Here is a 24933-nt window from a genome sequence, read left to right as displayed (position 1 = left end):
CGTTAGTTCAGCAAAATCTGCTTCCAGTGGAGTTTTAAAAGGGAAAAAAAGAAAATAACAAGAAGCAATTCTGGGATTTTTCTCATTAAGTGCAGATTTTGGAAAAAGAAAGTCTATTTGTGCCCACACAGAGCTTGGGAGTCACATTTATCCTGAGCATAAAAGGAAGTGGAAGGACGGGAGGAATGTGCAGAGGTCCCTCGGCAATTGGCTGTGGTCCTGCAGGAGTGGGAGGGTGGTCCTGGAGCCCTGAGGGTGCCTAGGAGGGTGGGCTCTGCTTTGAGTGGTCCCCCTGGGGCTGGGGGTACCCACACAGCATCCTTGAGCCCTTCTGTACTCGGCACTGGTGAGACCGCTCCTGGAATCCTGTGTTCAGTTCTGGGCCCCTCACCACAAAGAGGATGTTGAGGCTCTGGAGCGAGTCCAGAGAAGAGCAACAAAGCTGGTGAAGGGGCTGGAGAACAGGCCTTATGAGGAGCGGCTGAGAGAGCTGGGGGTGTTTAGCCTGGAGAAGAGGAGGCTGAGGGGAGACCTCATTGCTCTCTCCAACTCCCTGAAAGGAGGTTGTGGAGAGGAGGGAGCTGGGCTCTTCTCCCAAGTGACAGGGGACAGGACAAGAGGGAATGGCCTCAAGCTCCGCCAGGGGAGGTTTAGGCTGGACATTAGGAAAAAAATTTTCACAGAAAGGGTCATTGGGCACTGGAACAGGCTGCCCAGGGAGGTGGTTGAGTCACCTTCCCTGGAGGGGTTTAAGGGACGGGTGGACGAGGTGCTGAGGGACATGGTTTAGTGATTGATGGGAATGGTTGGACTCGATGATCCGGTGGGTCTCTTCCAAGCCGGTTATTCTATGATTCTATGACTCTGACCCCCCTGGAAATGCATGCAGCTCCGCGGGGCCCATTCAAGTGGCGTTGTCGCCCTCCTGTGGCGCCGTCCCCCCACCGCAGTTAGTTCATTAGTCTCTGGTTAATGAGGAGGAGGGCTGGGGCGCCTGGCTGTGGCAGGGAAACGGAGGCCAGGTCCTGCCCGAGGTCCTGAGCCACCTTCCCAAGCCTTCAGCCCTTGTTCCTGGTTCTCATTCCCTCCCCGCGGCACAGGGGTTGGATGATCTTTAAGGTCCCTTCCAACCCAAACTATTCTGTGACTCTATGATTTGCAGATGCTCAATCTGCACTGTCTTCATCCTCAAAGGGGAGAAAGCTCCTGCTTGGCAGCTCCTCCTTACTTGCATCTGTCCCCGTCTCCTCCCAGACCCTGGTGCTGAGCATGGGCTGGCTCCATCTCCAGCCTCCAGGAGGACCTTTGAGCTCATCACCCTCTCTTTGCGTCACCGTTTGGGACCTGGGTTGGAAATTAGACGTGGGTTTGAGGCCACTTGTTCTTTGATGCTCCCTGTGCGCAGCTCTGCTCTTCAGAAAGAGTCCGCTTGGGAACCCTGCTCTGAAGTCCACGTCTACATCCCATACGGAGCTCTGGGAGAGGGCGAGAGGTCTTCCTTCCAGCTGTGGCCCTGTGGGTGTTCGGCTGGCCGCAGAGCCGCGCTGCCCAACCGCTAACAGCCCTCGTCTCTCCCCAGCCTCCACGCTCTCCCAGCTGTCGGACAGCGGGCAGACCCTCAGCGAGGACAGCGGGGTGGACATCGGGGAGGTCGAGGTGAGCGGCAAGGACAAGAGCCGGCAGCCGGTCCTTGGGAAAAGCCGAAGCCTCAAGGAGGCCACGAGGAGCGAGGAGGCAGCAGAAGGGGCCTCCAAGCCGGTGAGGGTGCTCAGGGTGCTGCCGTTCGTGGGAGGTGGGGGCTGCCCAGCCTTCTCCTCTGCTCTCTCTGCCTGCAGGCAGCAACCCCTCTTCTGTGCTTTGATGGGATATTTATCCTCTTGTTCAGTGAGCCGAGTCAGCTCTGCTGGGCTGAGCTGTGGACAAGGAAGAGGGAACTGTAGGGCTGATTCGCTCCATCCTGGGGAAATCCTATTCCTCCCAGCTCTAGCAAGCTCTAGCAGGCTGGGACATAGCAGAGTTCCTAGCTACAAGGGGGCATCACAGGGCAGTGTCCCATGAAGTCACCTGCTGCCTGGAAGGGAAGGAGGCATCAAGTATTAGAAGCAAATTTGAGGGTTTACTACATTGACACATTGAGGGAGTCAGTTGGAGAGCTGCTCTGCTCCTCCCCAAGCCCTTCCAGACCTGCACAAGGTTGGGATCATGGCCATGGATGTCAGGAGTCGGAGGGCAACAGCAGGAAGCGTGTCTGTCCTGCTACCGTGGAAGCTTGCCGTGGGTGAACCTGCCTGCCGTGGGGCCCCTGCTGAGAGAGCACGGCAGGGAGATAGTGCCTGGCCTCTCTCGGCAGCGCTGCCATCTCTCCCTGCAGCCGGGGCTCCTGGAACCCACATCGTGTCTGATCCGAGTGTCCAAGAGCGCACCAACCTTGGGAATTGCCATTGAGGGGGGAGCAAACACGCGGCAGCCACTGCCCCGCATCGTCACCATCCAGGTAGGGCAGGCTGAGAATGGGAAGAACTCAGTGCACATCCCGTCATTCTCCTCCCTGGACATCAGGAGAGCCCTTAGGCACGGCCAGAGTGCAGGGGCAGCCCTGTCCCAGGGCGAGGGGATTTTGGAGGTGTGCTTTCTCCATCGATCCCGATAATCTCAAAGGTCTTTTCCAACCTAGTGATTCTATGATCACCCTACATCTCCCTGGATATCAAAGGCATCATTGTCCCAGAGGATGGTTGCTGAGAATTGCATTCCTGGCCCATGGATGATCCCGTACCATAAAGCACATCCTGGGAGCCAAGGATTTGCTGCAGTCATTTCAGAGGGGATCTGAGCAGCCCAGAGAGATTGGCTTGGTGTCTGCAGCTGTATGGAAACTCCCCTTTTCTGCTCAGACAGAGGATTTGGGAGGGGGAACGGTGGATGATAGCTGAGGAACGGAGCCCTCAGGAGCTGTCTCCCCGCACTGTGTCCTCTGCTATTTACTTGGGGCAAAATTCAAGTTATTTACAGTGAAAGAAAAGCAGAGCTGACTGCGCCTTGGTTATTCTTGGCCGTCGCAGCTGGTGCTGTGCTCCAGGAGCAAGCAGGAGGGGAGCCAAATTCATCCCCTCTCTCTGAAATACTAAATGTTTCATTTCCATCATGTTTGCTGGGTCAGGGTGAATGTGATGGAAATGAAACATTTCCAAGTTACCCAGAACCGCCTGTATTTCATCCCTGGACTGAGCCAGGGGGTGGTAGGAGCACAAGCTGACCACCTCTCTCCTGCAGCGTGGGGGCTCGGCACACAACTGTGGGAAGCTGAAGGTGGGCCACGTCATTTTGGAAGTGAACGGCACAGGGCTGCGAGGCAAAGAGCATCGGGAAGCAGCCCGGATCATCGCGGAAGCCTTTAAGCTGAAGGAAAAGGACTACATTGATTTCTTGGTCACAGAATTCAACGTTGCCCTTTAAGAACCCGAATGGGTTTGGGGAGAGTGGCTTGGGATGGAGGGCATCCGCTCGGGGATGAAAGGCAGTGCTGAGATGTGAAAGCAGCATCCACCACGCAGAGCCCTTGCCCACTGCGCCACCCCGCACGCGCAGACACCCTCATCTGGTCCCCAAATATCCCCTTGCCCACCACAGACTCTCACTGCCTGGGGAGGGCAGGCTGAGAACGGGCAGAAATCGGTGCACATCCCTTGAAGTCTTTGTCCTCTCTGGGGTAGGGGTTGGGGCTGCCCTTCAGACTACCCCTCTCCCCCTTGGCCAGGCTGGGAGGAGGGCTGGGTGTCCCCACTGTCACTTGAGTGCCACACGCAGAGCGCGGTTGGCCCATGGCTCAGGCTGGAGGGTTTTGGGGCGGTGGGTGCTCGCCCAGGCGGGCAGCACGGGCCATGGGCGGGGATGCAGAGAGAGCAACCGGAGGCCTTGTACATTGCTGGCAACGTCGTCGTATTTATATATACAGAGCTTGTGCTTTTAATTTTTCAATAAATCTGTCAGATTAGGAAAAGGCTGGGTTTGGAAGGGGGTTCTTCAGGGCTGGGACATGGGGGATAGGAGGAAAGGGGCTGGGATGCCTACAGGGTATCCCAGCACCTGCAGGGTGAGTGGGAGCATGGAGTCAATGGGCATCACGGCAAAACTGCCACATCCCCAGGGAGGGTGTGCTCTGTCCCACGTGATGATCCTTGTGGGTCCCATCCAACTCAGGACATTCTATGGCTCTATGATTCCCATCTCCATTCAATCCCATCCCAATTCCATCCCATCCTCATCCACATTCCATCCTCCCTCCCCATTCCCTTCCCTTTCCCATTGCCATTCCCATCCATCCCCATTCTCATCACATTCTATCCCGATCCCATTTTATCCTTTCCCCGTTCACATTCCATCCCCATCCCATACTATCCTCTCCATCCGCATTCACATCCCATTTTATCCCATCCCCATCCTCTTCTCCATCTCCATTCCCTTCCCCTTCCCATCCTCACCCCTTTCCATCCCCTCCCTATCCCCATCTTCACCCCATTCTATTCCATCCCATTCTATCCCATCCTCACCCCAACCCCATTCTCTCCCCATTCCAGCTCCAGTCCCATCCCCAGCCCATACCTCCCCCTCCGCATCCCCATCCCGATCCCATTCTTTCCCTTTCCCTCCCCATTTCCATCCCTATCTTGTTCCATCCCCTCCTCATCCCCGTTCCATTCCATTCCGTTCCATCCCATCCCATCCCCAACCCTATCCTCTCCCCATGACATCCCAATCCCACTCCTTCACCCTTCTCCATTTCCATCCCTATCCCAGTCCATCTCCATCCCTATCCCATCCCCATCCCTATCCCATCCCCATCCCCATTGTCCCCATCCCATTCTATCCCTTGCCAATCCCTATACTCTTCTCCATCCCCATTCCCTCCCCATCCCATCCCATCCCATCCCGTCCTGTCCCGTCCCGTCCCATCCCATCCCATCCCATCCCATCCTATTGCCTCCCCATCCCATTCCATTTTATTCCATCCCACCCCCATCCTTGTCCTCTCCCCATCCCATTCCATCCCCATCCCCATACCCATTCCCATCCCCATCCCTATCCCCATTCCCATCCCCAACCCTATCCCCATCCCTATCCCCATCCCTATCCCTATCCCTATCCCTATCCCTATCCCTATCCCTATCCCTATCCCTATCCCTATCCCTATCCCTATCCCCATCCCTATCCCTATCCCCATCCCTATCCCTATCCCCATCCCCATCCCCATCCCCATCCCCATCCCTATCCCTATCCCTATCCCTATCCCCATCCCTATCCCCATCCCCACCCCTGCCATGCTGCAGCTCCGCCCCTCCCCGCCAGGGGGCGCGCTGCATACCCGACGCCCACGAGCGCCGCCCGTTGTCTCCGATTGGCGGGCGCCGCGGTCCCAGCGGCTCGAGGCGGGGGGGGGGGCGGGGCTGTTCGGGTTCTGCTCGGGAGGCCTCGGCCCCGCCCCCCGCCGGGGGCCGCGCTATTGTCCGGCGGCGCCGGGAGCGGAGCGGGGCGGCGGGGACCCCCCTGCAGGTGAGCGGCCGCGGGGCGGGGATGGGGGCGCTCGGGACGGGGGTGCCCGGCGCCAGCTGTGCCCCCCAGGCTGTGCCCCGGGCGCGGCTGGGGCCGGGCGAGCAGCTGGATGCGCCGCGGGGGCCGCAGGCGGCGCCCCCCGGGCTGCTCAGCTTGCGGGGCCCGGGCTGAAGGGGGGAGCCCCCGGCCCGGCCTTCGTGGCCCCGGGAAAACTTGCCATAACTCTAGTTATTGTGGTGCTTCACCCCCGTCCGGGGCCGAATCCATCGTCCGGCTGGCGAACTGTCCAGAGGGATTCGTGGGCTGGTGTGGATGGGGGTGTCCAGAGGGTTTCATCGGCTGGTGTGGATGGAGTGTCCAGAGGGATTCATCAGGTGGTGTGGATGGAGTGTCCAGAGGGATTCATCAGGTGGTGTGGACGGAGTGTCCAGAGGGATTCATCAGGTGGTGTGGATGGAGTGTCCAGAGGGTTTCATCGGCTGGCATTGGTGGAGAGTATTCATAGGGATTCATCATCTGGTGTGGATGGAGGTTGTTCACAGGAATTCATCATCTGGTGTGGATGGAGTGTCTAGAGGGTTTCATCAGCTCGTGTGGCTGGAGGGTGTCCAGAGGGTTTCGTCGGCTGGTGTGGATGAGGGTGTCCAGAGGGTTTCATCGGCTGGTGTGGATGGAGTGTCCAGAGGGTTTCATCGGCTGGCATTGGTGGAGAGTGTTCGTAGGGATTCATCATCTGGTGTGGATGGAGGTTGTTCACAGGGATTCATCTTCTGGTGTGGATGGAGTGTCTAGAGGGTTTCATCAGCTCGTGTGGCTGGAGGGTGTCCGGAGGGTTTCATCAGCTGGTGTGGATGGAGGTTGTTCATAGGGATTCATCGGCTGGCCTGGCCGGGGGGTGTCCAGAGGGATTCATCGGCTGGCACAGCCAAGGCCACCAAGCACGGGACGATGCCAACAAGCTCGAGGCTCACGCGGAGCTTGTGGGATGCGAGGCTGCGTCGCTGCCACCTCCGAGGAAGTTACGAGCGCTGCCTTCAACTTCAGTTCCTTGTTTTACTTAAAGGGCAGCAGCCAACGCTCTCGGTTCCGTAAAGCTGGGTGTCGTGGGTGCCCCTTGCTCCGCAGCACCCGTTCCAGATGCTCTGGGTTTCAGAAGAGCAGTTGATCCGGTGTTTATCCAAGCCCAGCTGGTTAACCCCACCACACTCTCCCTCCCATGTCCCCCGCCACCTCCCCACGTCCTCTGTTAATAAGGGATCTCAGTGTCGCCGTGGCAGCTCTCTCCAGACAGGGATTAAAGCTGTCCTTGGCAGGCATTGCAGCCAGCAGCTCCTGGATCCCAATCCCAGGCTGTATGCCACAGCCTCCTGGGGCAGACCCTGGGGACAACAGCCTGTGTCACACCCAGTGGGGTTTGTGAGCCGGGGGGAGCAGGAAGGTGGTAACAGGAGATGCTCCTTGTTGTAGAATCATAGAATGGTTTGGGTTGGAAGGGACCTCAAATCTCATCCAGTTCCTACCCCCTGTCCTGGGCAGGGACACCTCCCACTGGATCAGGTTCTCCAAGCCCCATCCGACCTGGCCTTGAACCCCTCCAGGGATGGGGCAGCCACCCCTGCTCTGGGCAACCTGGGCCAGGGCCTCTCCACCCTCACAGGAAAATGTTTCTCCCTAAAATCTCATCTTAATCTCCCCTCTTTCAGCTTAAAACCGTTCCCCTCGACCTCTCCCTGCACTCTCTGATCAAGAGCCCCTCTCCAGCTTTCCTGCAGCCTCTCTCAGTGGGGCTTTTGCTTCCATGCAAGTTATGGGGAGATGCTGCCTGCACAGGGTTTGGGTACCTCTCCATGGGATGGATGTGGGTGGGAGAACGAAGAGGGTTTGTCAGGCTCTTCCTCGCTGTGATGGTTCCTCCCATGTTTTAATGGGAAATAGTGCAAACTAAGAAAGCGGCGTTTCCGCTTCTCTGCTTTCTTTCATGCTCATAAAACGAGACTCTGCGGGCTTTAGTGAAAAAAAAAAAAAGGGATTTCTAACCCAGGAATTCCTCCCTCTTGGAGCGCAGTTGCCCGTTGCCAAGTTTTAGGCTGAGGCCGTCGTGGCCCCCTTCAAGCCCCCCTCAAAAGTGATGCTTCCAGTGCTCCTGCTCCGGGTTTGGACAAAAAGACTTGGACAAAAAGACGAGCTGAGGCGGGGAGGTGCGGGGAGGCTGTGAGAGACCCACATACCCCAAACCAGCCCTCCCTTGCAGCTCAGCAGGACCAGGCATCAACCCCTTCTCGCTTTTAACCTCTCTTTTTAGACCTTCAAGCACAAAAAAAATTAAACAGCGCATGCACGAGCAGTGACTCCCGGAGAGCCCAGGGCTGCACAGGGATTCAGGATAAGAGCTTTCTAGGGCAAAAAACCATATGGTTGGAGGCCCCCGGCTGCAGGCTGGGCTGCCAGCACTGTCTTCTTGCCCTCTTGGGGTGCTGGGTTGCAAATTCCTGTGGGGATTGAGTGCTCTCTGGAGCTGAGTGTGGTTTTGGAGCTGGTGGTTCAGGGACATAAAGCATCCATCCCTTGACTGGGAGGGGTGTTAATGTTTCCCCCTGCATCCCAGCTTGGGGTAAAAGGTGGGGGGTGGGAGGGTGGGGTGTCCACCTGGCTGAGTTTTGGGGCTGTACGGCTGAATTTTGGGGCTGTACAGCTGAGTTTTGGGGTTGGAGCACTCCAATCACAGTCACTTTTGGAGGGGGCAGCTGGAACTGGTCCCAGCTGGGATACAGGGTGGGCAATTTACCCCCCCTCCTGGGCAAGGGATGGATGTTTTCTTTTGGGGTACAAGGAGAGTTATTCCCCATTATTCAGAGGACCTTGCCTTTGTGCCATGGAGATGATGTGGGGGAGGGATTGGAGCTCCCCCACAACCCACCTGCTCTGCCTGGCATTGACAAAGCAGTGAAGGCACAGTGACAGCAGCCCTGTCCCTTCCTCTCCATCCTTCCCATGGAGTAGGGAATGCAGCGTCTCCTTTGCTGTCACTGCTAATAAAACCCAGGAGCAGTGATGGGGTTGCGTATTGCTTTGTGTCGGCCTTGGCTGTGCTGCTGTTCCTCTGCCTCCCCCGTGCAATGAGTTGGGCGGCCTCAGCCTCACACCTCTGTCTGTCCTGCAGGGACAGGATTGCTGTGGCAGAGGGGGAAGGGGATCCCAGATGAGGAGCTGAGGGCAGGGGCAAGCAGAGACAACCCACGAGCAGAGACCCAACACTCATCACTACCCTGAGTGCCCAAGACACGATTTGGGCCAGCCCCAGGGTGACAGGCAGAGAGTTCGAGGGGCTGAGGGTCTCAGGCAGAGCAGAATTCAAGAGTGAAAGGCTTTTCCAGCGGAGGCTTTCAAATTCCCTTTTAGCTCTTTGTCTAGTCACCCTTGTTGCAAAATCCAGGCTTTCAGAGAGCAAAGAAATAGAAAATAAAGAAATACACGCACGCACACACATGCTCAGTATTGTTTGCATTTGCTTTGTGGCTCCTGAACACGCAGCCACACAGTTTTTCAAGCTTTTCTGTGCTCCCACAGCAGCGAGCAGCTCTTAAAGGCAGGGGAAAAAAGCCAGGGTTTTTCTCTCTGAAGTTCATGACCAGCTGTGGAGGGACTTTGTGGGAAAGCGATGACTGGGGCTGGATTTGCAAGCAGATCTGCCGTGGCTGCAGGCTCTGCAGCCTGGGGGGATGCTGCTTAGAACAGGGTGACATGAAGCGTGGGCTAGGCATGATCTGGCACCAGCCTGCCGAAAGCAGGTAGGGAATGATTTAACCCTCTTTGCTCTGAGAAAATGGGATCCACTGCTGCCTTTCACCCATTGCCCATAAACTGGGTCCCCTTAGGGCTTGTGTTTGGGGCTCCTCATCTCTTGGAGATGGCTGGGTCCCCCTAGGGCTTGTGTTTGGGCCTCCTTGTCTCTTGGGATGCTGTGAGTCTTGAGGCAGGTTGGGGGGCTCCTTGAAGTGAAGCTTCTCTGGGCCGGGATGCAGCAAGGGTTCAGGGCAGCAAACATCCCAGCCCGGAGAGCAGGTAGAGCCAAAATTGTTCTTGAATTGCATTGAGCAACCACAGAGCCTGAAGTATCCCAAGGGCAGCCCCGTCCTCCCTAGCAACACTAGAAGCTGTGGAACATCTCCAGGTGTGAAGAATGGAGTTGCCGGGCTGGTGCATGGAGAAAAGCCTTGTGCAAGCCCTCCAGCAGGTTTGCAAGACCCTAAGGGGAATGTTTTGGGCTTTGCTCCCTGCCTGAAAAGCCCCAGAGATGCAGGTGGGATGCAAGGACCTTGATGTCAGGTGGCACCAAAAAATAAACCTCAGCAGAACTTAAGCTGGAGGATTTGCAGATCTGAGCCTTTGGAGTGGGTGAGAAGACTTTCCCAGAGCATGTGGGTGCTGTGGGTTTGCTGCTGTTCATCACCAACTCCAAGCCAGCACCACCTACAAGTCACTACAAACCCCCCAGGCTAAATGTCCCCACCCAAGGGACCGTGCTGTGGTTTTGTGAGCAGCCTGGAGCTTGCACAAGTTCTCCTCCACGTGTCACTAATTACACAGTAACACAGTAACGAGCTGGATTAATTGCCCGCCTGTAAATACGCCAGGACACACGAGGGGGTGCCTGGTTACAGCCACAGCGTCCCTGGAGCTACGAGCACCATGTTGGGGTGGGGACCAGGTGGACCCAGGAGGTCCAGCTGGCTGAGTTTTGGGGTTGTAGGGCTGAATTCTGGGGCTGAATTTTAGGGTTAGAGCACCCCAATCACAGTGGCTTTTGGACAGGGCAGCTGCCAGCGGTCCTAGGAACACCCCCTCCCCCACCATTTTTCTTCGATGTTTTGCTCCAAATCAGGTTCAAAAAGAAGGATTTGGACAAAAAGCAGAGTGCAAGGAGGGTTTGGTCCCCACCACGCAGGGCCTGATGGGGTTAAAAGATTTGCGGCTGCCTGCAAACTTGCAGGAAGCACTGAAGCGGGGTTTCCTTTTTCTGCAAAACCTCAGCGCAGGAAGGGTTTGGGGTGCTCGAGAGATGCTGCCTTGGGATGCGGGAACCCCCAATGGGGTGATGAGGATGTCCCAGGAATGCTGGTACAGGGTGAGTGGCACCGGTTGCTCCTCCGTGCTCTGGCACTGGGTTGGTGATGCCCCTGGTGATGCTGCCACCTCCAGCACCCTGTGGCCAAAATTAGGTTGAGCAGGGGGGGCTTAAATTCAGCCAAGGGGACGTTGCTTGGAGAACCCCATGTCCTTTCTTGCTGCCCACCCCACCATTGGGTTTTTGGCATCTGGTATCTCTCAAGCTGCCACTATGGCTCTGGGAACCCTGGCACAGTGAGGAGGGAGGCGAGGGCAAGCTCCTGCTTTTAGGGTGTCGATGGAGTGAGTGTGCTGGGTCTCTGCTGTGATCCCTCTCACTGTCAGCTCCGTAGAGCTGGGGGAACTCAAGGTGCTCTTGCCTCTCCTGCACTATGATGGTGTCACCATGCTGTGGTGACATCCAGAGGGTGCCAGAATGGGCTGGGTGTCCCTCAGTGCGTGCAGCAGGAGGGCAAAAAGCTTTTTGGGGTGGCCACAGGGACCTTTGGTTGCTTCTGCCTCCCCTCTGCTATGACGGCACTGCTGTCACCATGCTGTGGCTGCATGGTGGGGTGACATCCAGAGGGTGCTGAGTGTCCCCCAGTGCCCACACTGGGAGGAAAAAAGCATTTTAGGGTGGCCTTGGGGGGTCCTTCCCCACGGGGACCTCTGAGGAGGCCATGGGGGATGCAGCAGCTTCATGGTGGGATGCAAGGTGAGGGGCTGGCCTCCCATTATGGGGTGTTCTTCTTGTCCCCAGGGTCTGGGAGACAGAGGAAGCCCCGGTAGTGGAGGGGGGACACCTCCAACAAAGCCTGCTGAGCATCCTTCCTTCTCCCTACCCCACCAGGATGCTTCGGTGATGATGTGACCTACATTCGCAGCAAGGAGGTCCCCAGCCCGCCACTGCAGGGCCATGAAGCGGCACAAGTGACAGAGACGCTGTGCCCGCGGGCCATGGCCAGCCCAGCACCATGGCTGCGCTGGACACAAACAGAGCTGACGCGCTGGGAGGGGGAGGAGGAGGAGGAGGAGGAAGAAGAAGACAACTTCAAAAGGCGGATGGAGGACGATGGGGTCATCGGCTTGGGGGAGGATGCTGGGAGCCCACCGTGGGGTGAGTCCTTCACTCTCCCCTGCCTGCTCTGGGGAAAACCAGGGTGTCCCGGGAGCTGGGAGGGGCTGCGAGGGAGCTGGGGGACACCAGGTGGCTGGTGGCAGCCCTGTGGTGCTGGTGTTTTGCAGGCAATGGAGAGGACCTGGAGGAGGGGTCCCCAGCGGAGAAGGAGGGTCACTGGCACCCACGGCAGGACCTGGTGCAGGAGGATGAGGAACGGGGCAGCTCCGGGGGGGATGAAGGGCCCTGGGGGGCAGAGAGTGATGGGGACCCCTACCCTGAGCTCTCCTACGAGGGCCGGTGGGGCTCAGAGTCCAGCGGTAGCCCCAAGGCGCTGCGGGGTGGCCGGGCTCTCTGCCAGCCCCGCAGCTGCAGCACGGATGGTGGAGACACCTCGGGGCTCTCGGACACCAGCCCTGGCCCTGCCATCCCATCCCACCGAGGCAGGGGTGCAGCCAGGAACGATAGCGGGGGGCATGGGCAGGGCTGGACCCCCAGCCAGAGCCTCCTGCTGCACCTCTCCCCCAACAACCTCCACGATGTCACCAGCGTCGAGCCCATCACCGAGCCCCAGCCGGATGGCATGGGGCTCCCTGGCACTGCTGGCTTGGCACCCACCGGGGAACCTTGGGGTGCTGGGACCCCTTCTGCACCCCAACAGCGCGACAGGTCCCGGCTGCCCAAGAAAGCGGTGCCCACGCTGCTGCAACCCAAGCCCGGGCAGAAGTCGCCGTCCCTGAGCTCCCGGTGGCGGCACATGGGTGGCAAGGAGACGAAGGATCCCTCGAGCTCGGGCACTGGCACAGCCGAGGGCACCCAGTACGGCCGAGGGCGCCTCAACCACCCCCTGCCCGACCTCTCCAAGGTGGAGGCGCGCGTGAAGTTCGACCAGAGCTACCGGCCACCGCGGGGCCGAGAGCTGCCCGCCTGCCCCAGGGCCACGGGTGGCCCCATCGGCTTCAAGTCCCCAGCTGAAATCGTGCGGGAGGTACTGCTGAGCAGCGGCGAGGGTGTCCCACCGAAGCCCCCCACTTCCACTGGGCTGCCACAGGAGTTCAGGTCGCCCAAGCAAGCCACTGCACTGGTGCAGCAGCTCCAGGTAACACCCAGTTCCCCCAGTTCAGCCAGAGAGACTTTACTGGGAGGGTCTCTGGGGTCAGGGGGGAGCAGGGGGCGCAGGCAAAATGAAAAGGTCGGCACCCCATGAGCTAGTTCTGCGTTATGGGGGTTGCAAGAAGGGAAGCTGGGGAAGGGGCTGGAGAACAAATGTTAGGAGTAGCTGAGGGACCTGGGGTGGTTTAACGTGGAGAAAAAGAGGTTGAAGAGAGGCCTCATCACTGTCTACAGCTGGCTGAAAGGAGGTTGTGCTGGGGTGGGTGTTGATCTCTCCTCCCAAGTAGCAAGTGGTGGGATGAGAGGAAATGGCCTCAGGTTGCACCAAGGGAGGTTCAGATTTCTTCACTGAAAGGATTCTCAGGCCCTGGCAGAAGCTGCCAAGGGAGGTGGTGGGAGTCCCCATCCCTGGAGGGGTTTAAAAGCCGGGCAGGTGAAGTGCTCAGGGATGTGATTTAGTAGCAGGCAGGTATGGTTGGGCTTGATGATCTCAAAGGTCTTCTCCAACCAAATGATTCTTTGATCTATGAAGGAGCTGGCAGGGATGTGGATGGTGCTCTGGGCTGGAAGCAGGGATGCTTGTGTCCCCTCCTAGGATGCTTGTACCCCTCCCCAGTGCTTGTCACCTCCAGGACACTTGTCCCCTGGGATGCTGCTGGCGGAGAGACTCTCCCCCATGCAGGGAAATGGGACCACATCAGCTTTGGGGGGGGCAGGTTTCTGCACCCCAGGGTGCTCCCACCCAACCTCATGGATGTGCCCTCCGTGCCACCTCCCGCTTTGTCCCCTGCCCCTTGGGCACCCTCTGAGCCCCCATCCCTTTGCTGGGTGCCATCACCCTCTGTGTGTCCCCTCCCTGCAGGACGACTACCACAAGCTGCTGACCAAGTACGCCGAGGCTGAGAACACCATTGACCAGCTCCGCCTGGGCGCCAGGGTGGGTGCTGGGGCTGCGGGGGGAGAGCGATTCCTGCTCTGTTCCCCCTTCTCGCGGTTACTCGGGGCATCTTCCTTCCTTGACCCCGCTCTTCCTCCTCCCCGGGAGCTGCGGTTGAGCAAGCGCAGAGCAGGGATGGGGCGGGGGTGAGGTTTGCTGCACCCACAGCAAAGCCAGGGCCACCGTGTCCCCATTCCCCCCGACCCCCAGGCGGGTGACTGTGCCAAAAGGGCCCCGAAATGGCGGGGGCGACTGCAGAGCACGTCAACGAAATGGTAGGACCACAGACGGAAGCGTGTCACCCGTGCCACCTCCTGCCCTGCATCACTGCGCGGGCGGGGAAACTGAGGCAGGGCTGGCGCTCGAGCTGTGCACCCTCCCCAACCCCGGCCTGGGCTGTGCCCACCACTCAGGCTGTGCCCCCCAACTTGGATTGTGCCCCTCCTTGCCTGATCAGTGCCCCTCAACTTGGCCTGTGCTCCCCAGCCTGGCCTGTGTCCTCTGCATGGGCTGTGCCCCCCATGTCCAGGATGTGCCCCCCCAGCCTGGACCTGTGACCCTGCCTGCACTGTGTGCCCCCTGCCCAACTATTGCCTCCCATCTGGATTTTGCCCCCCTGCCTGGGCTGTGCCCCCCCTGACCTTGATTGAGCCCCCCCCTGCCCAGGCTGTGCCCCCCTTACCCAGGCTGTGCCCCCCACCTCTGCCCCTGCCTGCTGCCCCCCGGGAATGGAGCTGGTGTTGGGGTGCAGGATGGGGCTCCAGGGTGGGCAGTGCTGGGGTTGGGGTGCAGGATGGGGCTCCAGGGTGGGGAGAGCTGGAGTTGGGGTGCAGGATGGGGCTCCAGGGTGGGCAGTGCTGGGATTGGGGTGCAGGATGGGGCTGCAGGATGGGCAGAGCTGGGGTTGGGGTGCGGGATGGGGCTCCAGGGTGGGCAGAGCTGGGATTGGGGTGCAGGATGGGTGTCTCGAATGCCCTGTGCCTGCCCCCAGGTGAGCCTGTACGCTGACCCACCACGGCCCAGCCACAGCCTCGCCACAGGCAGGGTGCCCACCGGCTGCCGTGTGATGTCCCTCAGCATCCCACGGGCCAGCACGGCGGCGCTCAGCACAGCCACAGCCTCGCCATCCTCGTCAGGTGGAGGTGGGTGCGTTGTTCCCCATCCACCTCCTCGTCCTCCTTCTCTGCTTTTTGGGGGGGATGTCAAGCCAAGACCCCCATCCCCAGCTTCCCAAGGAGGGGTGCGAGGGGAGGGGTGTGGGTAGCATCACCTGACCCTTGTGTTTTCTTACTGCTCCAGGACCCTCAGACCTGGTGGGATCATCTTCCTCCCCGCAACCTGAGGGGGGCTGCCCCACCTGCACGGGGCGCTGCTGCTGTATGGGGACAGGGACCCAAGTGACACGGACGCTGGCGGGACAGACCCGCAAGCTGCAGGCGCAGGTGAGCCCGGGGTGGGGGAGTGAGGGGAGCGGCAGGAGGGGAATGCAGCAGGGCTGCAGTGGAGGAGATGCTTGGGGGGGGCTGCAGTGGGGGAAATTGTAGGGGGGAAATGTAGTGGGGGGGTTGCGGATGGGGGGCTGTGATACTGGGGGGTGCAGTGGGGGAGATGCATATGGGGAGCTGCGGGGGGGGGGAATGCAGTGGGGTAGTTGCAGTGGGGGGTTGCAGCGGGGGGAAGCAGTGGAGGGAGCTGCGATAGGAGTGGATGCAGTGGGAGAGATGCAGGGGCTCAGCCCTTTCTCTCCTGGCCAGGTGGAAGCCCTCGAAGGCTGGATGCGAGCAAGGATCCCTGCACCCCAGGAGCAGCTCCAGGTGTGTCTGCCCCATCGCAATCCCCCACCCCAGGGGTGCACAGCGGGGTCGGGGATGCCAGGGAGCAGCGGCCAAGCTGCAGGCTCAGTGGTCGCTGCCGCGGTGTTGCAGAGGTTCTGGAAGCTGAAGGAGGCACAGGATGCACTGGAGCAGGCGTATCTGCGAGCCCGACAGCAGCACCCGGAGACCTCTAGGGACTTCGATCCTGACCGGTGGGTATTTGACCCTCATCCTCACCAAAACCCCAAAGCCCGGTGCTGCCGGCCCTGTGCCACAGGGTTCGGTGTCTCCCTGGCACTCATTCTCGTTGCCTTGCAGTGCAGTGGAAGGGGAGATTTTCCACCTGGGGCTGCGCCTGGAGACACTCAAGGAGCAGCTGGAGCCCAGGGCTGGGCAGCAGCTCTTCCTGCAGCCCCCAGCCCAGCCCTGCTCCCCTCCAGCCCCTTCACCACTACCAGACACCCACTCCCCATGCCCTGAGGTGAGCTGGAGGGGCTGGGGGATGCAAGGGTGCTGTGGTGGGGGCACCTTGCCGTGGCTGGGGGTCACACTTCTCATCCCCCTCTGCTGTGCCCTGCAGAGCCCTGCACCGATGGAGGGTCCTCAGGGAACAGCAGAGGATAACGAGGCGGGGATGGAGGGGCTGCCCCGACCCCTCTGGCACAAGCAGCTGCAAGTGGAGGAGGATTTTGATGACCTGCTGGCACAGTGAGTGCCTTTGTGGTGGGGCCAAGGGATGCGTGGGCAGGGAGCGGCTCCCCAGACCCTCTAACTCCTGCCTGTGCCCCCACCCCCTGCCTCCAGGTACAAGCACTTCAAGTCCTTGCCGGAGTCGCTGAGCTTGGAGCAGCTGAGCCTGGCAGGGAACGGGTCCCTGGAGGAGGTGGATGGCCCTATGGCAGGAGACAGCGGCCCCAGCAAGGTTCCCTGCAGGACACGGTCACTAGAAGAGGGGGCTGACCTCAAGATATCCTCTTTGTAAGTGTTGTGGGAGTGCTAGTTGCCCAGGGAGGGCGAGCAGGAGGTTTTATGTTAGGTCTCAGGTTTTACGTTGGGTCCCAGATTTTACATCAGGTCTAAGGTTTTAGATCACTGTTGTTGATAGGCTCCAGAGTTAACAGTCTCCGTGGGATTGCTGGCTGCAACAGGGTGTTGCCCCACATTTGGGGTTGCTCTGCTCCATTGCTCATCACAGAATTGTAGAGTGGTTAAGGTTGGAAGGGACCTCAAAGCCCATCCAGTTCCACTCCTCTGCCATGGAACCTCCCACTGGATCAGGTTGCTCAGAGCCCCATCCAACCTGACCTTGAACACCTCCAGGGATGGGGCAGCCACCACTGCTCTGGGCAACCTGGGCCAGGGCCTCCCCACCCTCATCATGAAGATTTTCTTCCTAATGTCTACTCTAAATCTTTCAATTTAAAGCCATTCTCCCTCATCCTATCAGCCCATGCCCTTGAAAAAGCTCCTCCTCAGCTTTCCTGGAGCCCCTTTCAGTCCTGGAAGCTGCTCTGAGGTCTTCCTGCAGCCTTCCCTTCTCCAGGCTGAACAACCCCAACTCTCTCATGCTCCATCCTCTCCCCGCAGGCATCCCCTGGAGAGGAGAGCAGCACCACTGTCCCACAAGGAGCTGCCATGGCCAGGGGGAGCACAGGACCACCTGTTCCCAGCCACCACTGAGGAGCTGCCGGCCACAGCCCAGGCCCCTGTGGGGCTCCCTGAGCCACCTCGGGCACCCCTGTCCCACCGCAGCAGTGGGCCGGGCAGCACTGTCCCCCAGCACCGGCCCCGTAAGGTGAGTCCCCGTGACTACGGATCCCCCTTAGCTGGCACTCTCCGCCCCTGCTGGGGGTGCTCAGCACCAATCCTGCCCCTCCGATGCATCCGCAGGAGCAGCGCATCGTGTCTCCGGAGACGGATAGCGGCTTCGTGGGCTCGGAGACCAGCAGGGTGTCACCCACCGTGCACACCCCCGAGCACCGGCCCCCCGGCAATGCGTACGGATTGGGGTCCCTGCCCTCATCCAGGGATGCGGGGACACGGGCTGGCTGCTCTGTCTGGAGGCATCTGGGGCTTGGAGCAGGGATGGGAGAGGAGTGGAAACAAGGTGCTGAGCACATTGGAGACATGCAGGGTGATCCACAGATGAGAGGTTGGAGATCTGTGGGGAGACCCACAGATGGGGATTGGAGATCTGTGGGGGGACCCACAGATGGGGATTGGAGATCTGGGGGGGACCCACAGATGGGGATTGGAGATGCGTGGGGTGACCCACAGATGGGGGATAAGCCATGGGGGCTGCCTGCATGACCCCTCCCATCCCCAGGACCCCCGGCTCGCTGGGACCCTCCATCCCCATCCCTGCCACCCTCTGTCCTCCACGGAAGAAACAAGCGACCCCGCTTCCCTCCAAGCCGGCACTGATGGGCATCTACCCCACGGGCAAGCAGGATGGGGCGGGGGAGCCCTGCCAGACCCCTGGTTCCCCCCAGCGCTGGGCCGAGAGCGGTGGCAGCGAGGTGGAAGCCAACAGCGATGGCTGTGAGTAGGCAGCGTTGTGGGGAACAGCGGGGGGAGGTTCGGGGGGACCCTGTCTCTGCAGGTGGAAGAGACTCTGATTTAGGAGGACACAGGTCTCGGGGTGCTCCCCCACCTGCTGGCTCTGCTCTCCCAGGTCTCTCGGTGGGGGGACAACGCAACCTCCCATGCCACCAACCTTGGCTTACCGTGACCCCCTCCTCCCCAGCTCACACGGATTCAGAGGTTGAAGGCAGGAGCTGTGCCAGCGGCCACCCCCCGACCAGGGCCAGGGGCCCGGACAGCCCCCCACAGGCCCCCGAAACACCATCCCCCACTCCGCCGTCCCCCGACCCGGCACACTGGGACCTGCTGGGCTCCCGTCTGGAGCGCGAGTGAGTGTCTGCGTACCCCCAAAACCGGGCTGAGCCCTCCTAGGTGTCAGAGGGACCCTGCCGCGCAAAGTCCCCAAAGGCCCCAGCATCCCCTGCTGGGCAGCAGTGGGTTTTCGCTTCTTGGAAAGCCAGGACCTAAACTGGGGCCCAAGTCCTTCAAACTCGTGACACACGTGGGCTGGCTGAGATTGGACCTCAGACAAGCCTCAGGCGTCGTTCTGGGGAGCGTTGCAGCATGGTCCTGGCCAGTGGAGATGCTGGCAGGGATGGGGACCTGGTGGGACAGAGCATCCAGCTCTGTTGGGAGCCTTGTAGGCTGCAAGTGCCCCTCACCATGGCATCTGTCGTGCGGCAGCCGGGCCATCCGGGCACTGCAGGATGAAGTGTGGCAGCTGCGAAGGAGCCTGGAGGAGAGCCTGCGCCGCTCCCGCAGCTACCCCGAGGGAAAAGCCACCCCATCCAGGAGGCAGCCAGTGGCCAGTAGGCTATCGTCCCCCAGGAATGCAGCACCCTCAGGGTAGGCAGCAGGAGGGACTTCAGGGAGGGGGGGGATGCAGGGGTGGGAGCAGGAGTGTTTCCCACAGGTGTGGGGACACCCATCCCATCCCATCCCACCAACCCATTTCTGCTGTGACCCAGGAGAGATGGTGCTCAGGGAGGGGAGGACCACCAGCCTGGCTGTTGGGATGGTGGGTTGAGGAGATGCATGAGAGGACACCGAGGGGTCTGGGTGGTGATGGCAGCTCCATCCCCACCGCAGGGAGCTGAGCCCCGCAGTGCGGGGCAGGACAGCCCCAAGGATTGCAGCGGCAAGGAAGGGGAGGTCGGCATCGCTGCCGCGGGACAGGACAAAGCTGGACATGAGTAAGTGGGACCCCACTGGGGTGGGGATGAGGGGGACAGTGGGGACACTCTTCTTCCCGCTGTGGTTGGGGATGGGGGTGCTGGTGGGGGACAGGGCAGGTCCGGGTGCCCCGTGGTGCCCAGTAGTGCTGACCCAGGGTCAGATCCTGCAGAACTGGAGGGCAGAGTTGCCAGATCCCACCCCACTTCCCTCTCCTCTGATGCAGCCTCCGAGTCAGACCCCTTACCTACCAGGACCCGGGCCACATCGTCCCTGCAGAGGAGCCCTGGCAGCGCCCCAGCTGCCGTGACAGTTTGGGGACAGTACACAGGTGGGTCCCAGCCCCAGTCGGTGTGGGGACCAAGGGCAGCCACCCCGTGCTGGGATCCCCAGCCGTGCTCATGTTGGGTTTTGGCAGGGACACGGTACCAGGCGGGGATGCCACACACTGCCCCGGCACCCCGAGAAGAGCCGGGCACCCCACGGTGTCCCCAGTGTCGTGGGAGCAGGATGCCATCTGGTGAGTGACCTGGAGCTCCCCCTAGACCCTTCTGGGTATCCCTAAAGCCCACTAACAGAGCTGCTTATTATTTGAATTCATTAGAGGCTTGAGGAGGGGGGAGACATGAGCCCACTTTCCCCCAGCCTGAGGTTCTCCCTGCTGCCCCTTGGCTGGACCTTGGGGGTCTGGGGACACCTACTCTGCTCCCGCTGCTGGGATGGCACTGGGAGCAGTGGGAACCTGTCCACAGCCCTGTCCTTGAGCTCAAGGTTAACGAGCCCGTTTAGGGCAAACAGTATAGGATTGGGCTCTGCTGTGTCCTGTGGCTGCCTGGAACTGAGCTGAAAGCGTGCAGAGTGCTTTGGAGACTCCCCCCTCCTCATTTTGGAGACCCCTCTTTCCAGACCCCCTTTTCATACCCCTCTTTTGCAGCCCCCACACCCTCTTGCAGACCCCTCTGCCCCCTCCTCCTGTGCCAGGCGCTCCTCTAATCTGCTCTGCTCTTTCAAACCACCCTTGCTTGCTCTCTGCTGGGCCATCCCTGGTCTCACTCGCTCCTCTCTCCGCAGCCAGTTCCAGGCTAGGTGACACCACAAGGCAGCCCCGTCACAGCACCCCGAGAAGGACGCGCTGCCCCGCTTGCCAGGCGCCCATGGGTGCCCCTGCACCCGGCAGCAGGGATGGAGCCGCACATGGTGGGTGACACAAGTGGCATATGCTTGGCACGGCTTGTCCCCTCACAGGGGCTGGGGTGGGGGCACAGGGAATGACCCTCAGACCACTGGCACACAGCCTGGGGACAGAAGTCACAGCCTGCGGTGCCACCATCCACTCGCTGGGGACATGAGTGGTGTGACCCAGCGCAGTGTGGCATGGAGGGGGGATACCTGGGGCTGGCACTTGCAGCATCCACCCTGGGGACATTTAAAATCCCGTGGGGACATCTAAACCCCTTGAGAACACCTAACACCCCTGGGACGCCTAACATCCCATGGGGACATCTAAACCCCTCGGGAACATCTGAGCCCCTGGGGGCATCTAAAGCCCCTTGGGGGGACATCTCACTGCCTTCCTCCCCACAACAGAGCGTGCAGAGCGTGTTCCTGGTGTCACATCCCCCCCGAGCTCCCGCATCGATCCCCAGGCTGAGAAGCCGGAGCAGCCTGGATTTTGGTACTTGGCAGCCAGCACCGCTGCCACCGCCACCATCGGCTGCCTCGCACCCGTCCCCCTCGTGCCTTACGCGCCCTCCGTGCTGTAAGGATGCTCTGCGGTGATGTTGGGCTTGGGGGGTACCTCAGCTTCACCTGGGGGAGGGGGATGATCCCAGGCAGGGTTGTGACCACCCCAGGGACCTGCCACTTTGTCACAGAGCCCAGGCTGGGTGGGAGTGGGGTCACACAGCCCCCCAGCTTTTTTAGTTGGATCTGCAGAGTGGCGAGTACAGAGGGATGAGTGCTGGGGGTTGGAAGTGAATGAGGTGGTCTTTTGGCCTGTAGCAGGAGCAGGGATGGGATTGTGGCCCTGGTCTCGGCGCTTATGAGGCCACATTCAAATTCTGAGTTCAGTTTTGGTCCTCACTACAGGAGGGACCTTGAGGGGTTAGAGCGCATCCAGAGAAGGGAACGGAGCTGGGGAGGGGGCTGGAGAACAAGGGTTATGAGGAGCATTTGGGGGGCGTGGGGTTGTTTAGCCTGTAGGAAAGGAGGCTGAGGGGAGACTTTATCACTGTTTACAGCTGCCTGAAAGGAGGGTGTAGCGAGGTGGGTGCTGGTCTCTTCTCTCAAGTGATAGGGGATAGGATGAGAGGGAATGGCCTCAAGTTTCACCAGGGGAGGTTCAGACTGGACATCTTAGAATCGTAAAATAATTTGAGTTGGAAGGGACCTTAAAGATCATCGAGTTCCAATCCCCCTGTGATGGGCAGGGACACGTCCTACTAGATGAGGCTGCCCAAGGCAACAGGAAACATTCCTTTACCAAAAGGGTTCTCAAGCCCTGACAGAGGCTGCCCAGGGAGGTGGTGGAGTCCCCATCCCTGGAGATGTTTAAAAGCCAGGTAGATTTAAGTGCTTGGGGATCTGATTTAGTTGTGAACAGGTACAATTTGGCTTGGACAGGTATGTTTTTTTCCGGCCTTGTTATTCTATGAGATAGGAGAAAGGGATGAAGAACAAGATGGCATGGAGCTGCAGAGCCCCGGGAGGGGCACAGTCCATGGAGTGGAGCTAAGCATGTGTCCCCTTCTTTCCCCAGCTACTGCTCCCCAGCAGTACCTACCTCAGCCCCAGCCATGGCCGGGGTCCCCCCCCAGCACGCTGCGGGTCACCGGTGCACAGAGCGTCCCCGCCGGCCACACGCTGACAGCCACCACCACTGCCTGGCCCTGGAGGAGCTGAACCAGTCGCTGAGCTGGGCTGTGGAGGCTGCACAGAGCATGAAGGTCACCACCACCCGCATGAGCCGAGTACTGGCCACCGAGCTGAGCCGAGCGCAGGACCTTCGGGGCTCCTGCCTCTTCTGAGGGTCCCCACCGGCACTTGCCAAACCCTTCCTGCCCTCGCAGGGGGAGGAGGATGGTGTCCACGTTGGCATCCTCGCACTGGAAGCTCTCTGCCAGATCTGGGGGCACCAGGGCTGGTGATATCTCCAGGGCATCCTGCACTGGCTCCCCCCCGCATCCTGCTTGCCCTAGACCTCCTGCATCGCTTGTCCAGTTGTCTGTCCGTTTTCAGGACCACCCAAGCTGCAGGAGGGAGGCAAAACATGGACAGAGGTCTCCTAAGATCTGCACTACCCTGTGGCACAGCACCGGGACGAAGCGGGTGGCTGTGTGTCCCCCAAGGCAGCCTCCACCCCAAACTGAGCACTTCTGGGGCTACTCTGACTTTGTGCATGTCCTGCAACACAAGTCAAGCCCCCCTTGGCAGCTACGTTTACCTCCATACCTGCATGGGCAGAAATACCCGTGATTCCCACTTCACACCCCTTTCCCACCCTTTAAGCATCCTCTGGGGTCTTGGTACCCAGGGCTCAACTTGTGTGTCCCCCTCTGCTCTGCCCTTGAACTTGAACGCAGCCAGGTCTTCCCTGGGAAAGCTTCTATTTTGTGCTTTTATGCAAGCAGCTAAATCACCCTTTTAGGGCTGATGGCTGATATATAACATGTATATGTGTGTGTATATATATATATATGCATCTTTATATAGATACATATATATGTTTTAATTTCTGTCTTTATCCTTAGGGCATTATAATCCTCAGGGCATTTGAGGGTTGTTTTTTTTTTCCTGTCCGGCCCTGGCTGTGCCTGCCCACATTGTCATCTGGGCAGAAATAAAGAAGTCCCAAGTTTTCCTTGGGACTGTAGAGGTAAAAATCACCCTATGAAACTGAAGGAGGGGCAGGATCTGGCCTCCGAGGGGGTCTGCAGAGCCCCTGCATCTCCAGATAGTTTTGTGACGAGCCTATTTTTTAGCGAAATGGATGCGATCAGAGCAGCCCTGGGTGAGGGCGCAGAGTCATGGGGGTGCACAAGCTCTGGGGGACCCTCCGGCTGCACCCACTGGCACTGGGGGTCCCCATCCCCAGGGATGGATCCAGCCAAACCCCATTTCTCCATCCCTGAGCATCAGTGCCCCCACCACCCCAGCTGTGTTTATGCAGGACCTACCTGAAGTGTCCGTGTCCAAGCTATTTATTTTTCAAGGGTTTTTTTGTTTGTTTGGTTGGGTTTTTTGTACCAATCCCCACGTTTTGGGAAGGGGGGTGGGGAATTGCTAATACTCCCCATGAGTTAACTCAGGTCTAGAGCCTCCCCGAGCGCTTGCAAAGCCACTGAGCCCCTGTCCTGCACCTACTGGGAGTGGGAGGGAGTGGGGCTGCCCCAGTGCTGCCCTTTGGGGGGTGATGGATAGCTTGGGGGAAATTTTAAAGATGATTTTTGCATCTCTGGTTGCATCATAGCTGTGTCCCAAACAAGCCGAGGGGCCAGGTCACCCTCTGAACCCCACCCCAGCCCCACTGGGGTACACAGGGAGCATGCAGAGTGTGCAGCTGTATTTTAACTGTCCCAAATGCAATAACTAGGAACAAAGTTGTTTTCTTTCTGCATCTCCTATTTTGTAATGACTAGCAGAGCCATTTGGATGGTATTTTCTACTAAGATAATCGCCTATTTTTGAATGAAATAAATGCGGTTGGTTGGCTTGTTGCTTTGTCTTTGTATTCAGAACCATTTTTGGGGTTATTTTTGGCGTCATGACAGCAGGATCCCTCCCTTGGATCCCTCTCTTGCATCCATCCCTTGCAAGGCTCCATGGCAGGGCCAGTCTTGTTTAATCTTTATCAATGATCTGGATGAGGGGATCAAGGACACCCTCAGTAAGTTTGCAGATGGCAGCGTTGATCTGCTTGAGGGCAGGGAGGCTCTGCAGAGGGGTCTGGCCAGGCTGTACCCATGGGTTGAAGTCAACAGGATGGGATTCAACAAGGCTAAGTGTCCGCCAAGGCCTGTAGCATCCTGGCTTGGGTCAGCGATGGTGCAGCCAGCAGGGGTGGCGGAGAGATTGTCCCTGTGTGCTCAGCGCTGGTGAGGCCGCACCTCGAATCCTGAGTTCATTGTGGGCCCCTCACTCTGAGAAAGACATTGAGGGGCTGGAGCGCGTCCAGAGAAGGGAACAGAGCTGGAGCCCAGGGGCTCTGGAGCAAGTCCAGAGAAGAGCAATGAAGCTGGTGAGGGACTGGAGAAGAGGAGGCTGAGGGGAGACCTCGTTGCTCACTACAACTGCCTGAAAGGAGGTTGTGGAGAGGAGGGAGCTGGGCTCTTCTCCCAAGTGACAGGGGACAGGACGAGAGGGAATGGCCTCAAGCTCTGCGAGGGGAGGTTCAGGCTGGACATTAGGAAAAAAATTTCACAGAAAGGGTCATTGGGCACTGGCAGAGGCTGCCCAGGGAGGAGTTTGAGTCACCTTCCCTGGAGGTGTTTAAGGGACGGGTGGACAAGGTGCTGAGGGACATGGTTTAGTGATTGATAGGA

The 24933-nt window shown here is 59.4% G+C and overlaps 2 protein-coding genes across 5 annotated transcripts in view; both read left to right on the top strand.

Annotated features, from left to right (window-relative positions):
• WHRN (whirlin) overlaps positions 1-24933 on the top strand; it is a 231093-nt gene that overhangs the window by 54721 nt on the left and 151439 nt on the right. For 2 of the 3 annotated variants that reach the window (XM_069873077.1, XM_069873078.1), the window contains 3 exons: positions 1580-1758; positions 2372-2494; positions 3274-3989. In XM_069873077.1, coding sequence (XP_069729178.1) covers positions 1580-1758; positions 2372-2494; positions 3274-3456 — 485 coding nt within the window. In that variant the 3' untranslated portion in view covers positions 3457-3989. Of the gene's footprint in view, positions 1-1579; positions 1759-2371; positions 2495-3273; positions 3990-24933 lie in introns of those variants that run through there. The other variant, XR_011338833.1, reaches the window with a different exon arrangement.
• Positions 5494-24097, top strand: AKNA (AT-hook transcription factor). 2 transcript variants are annotated; one of them, XM_069873272.1, is made up of 21 exons: positions 5494-5550; positions 11507-11773; positions 11902-12872; positions 13749-13823; positions 14815-14965; positions 15123-15265; positions 15578-15849; positions 15956-16118; positions 16218-16345; positions 16442-16615; positions 17225-17432; positions 17528-17634; positions 17964-18178; positions 18384-18549; positions 18905-19066; positions 19310-19413; positions 19620-19724; positions 19812-19913; positions 20465-20590; positions 20981-21152; positions 22152-24097. In XM_069873272.1, the coding sequence occupies exons 2-21, from the start codon at positions 11614-11616 to the stop codon at positions 22417-22419; spliced, it is 3972 nt and encodes a 1323-aa protein (XP_069729373.1). In that variant the 5' UTR covers positions 5494-5550; positions 11507-11613; the 3' UTR covers positions 22420-24097. The 2 variants fall into 2 exon arrangements, with proteins under 2 accessions (XP_069729373.1, XP_069729372.1); XM_069873271.1 differs by lacking the exon at positions 5494-5550 and adding an exon at positions 10648-10675.

This window comes from Phaenicophaeus curvirostris, chromosome 20 (genome assembly GCF_032191515.1).
Source record: "Phaenicophaeus curvirostris isolate KB17595 chromosome 20, BPBGC_Pcur_1.0, whole genome shotgun sequence".
NCBI classification, from domain to species: Eukaryota; Metazoa; Chordata; class Aves; order Cuculiformes; family Cuculidae; genus Phaenicophaeus; species Phaenicophaeus curvirostris.
This window is presented reverse-complemented; position numbering and strand designations above follow the sequence as displayed.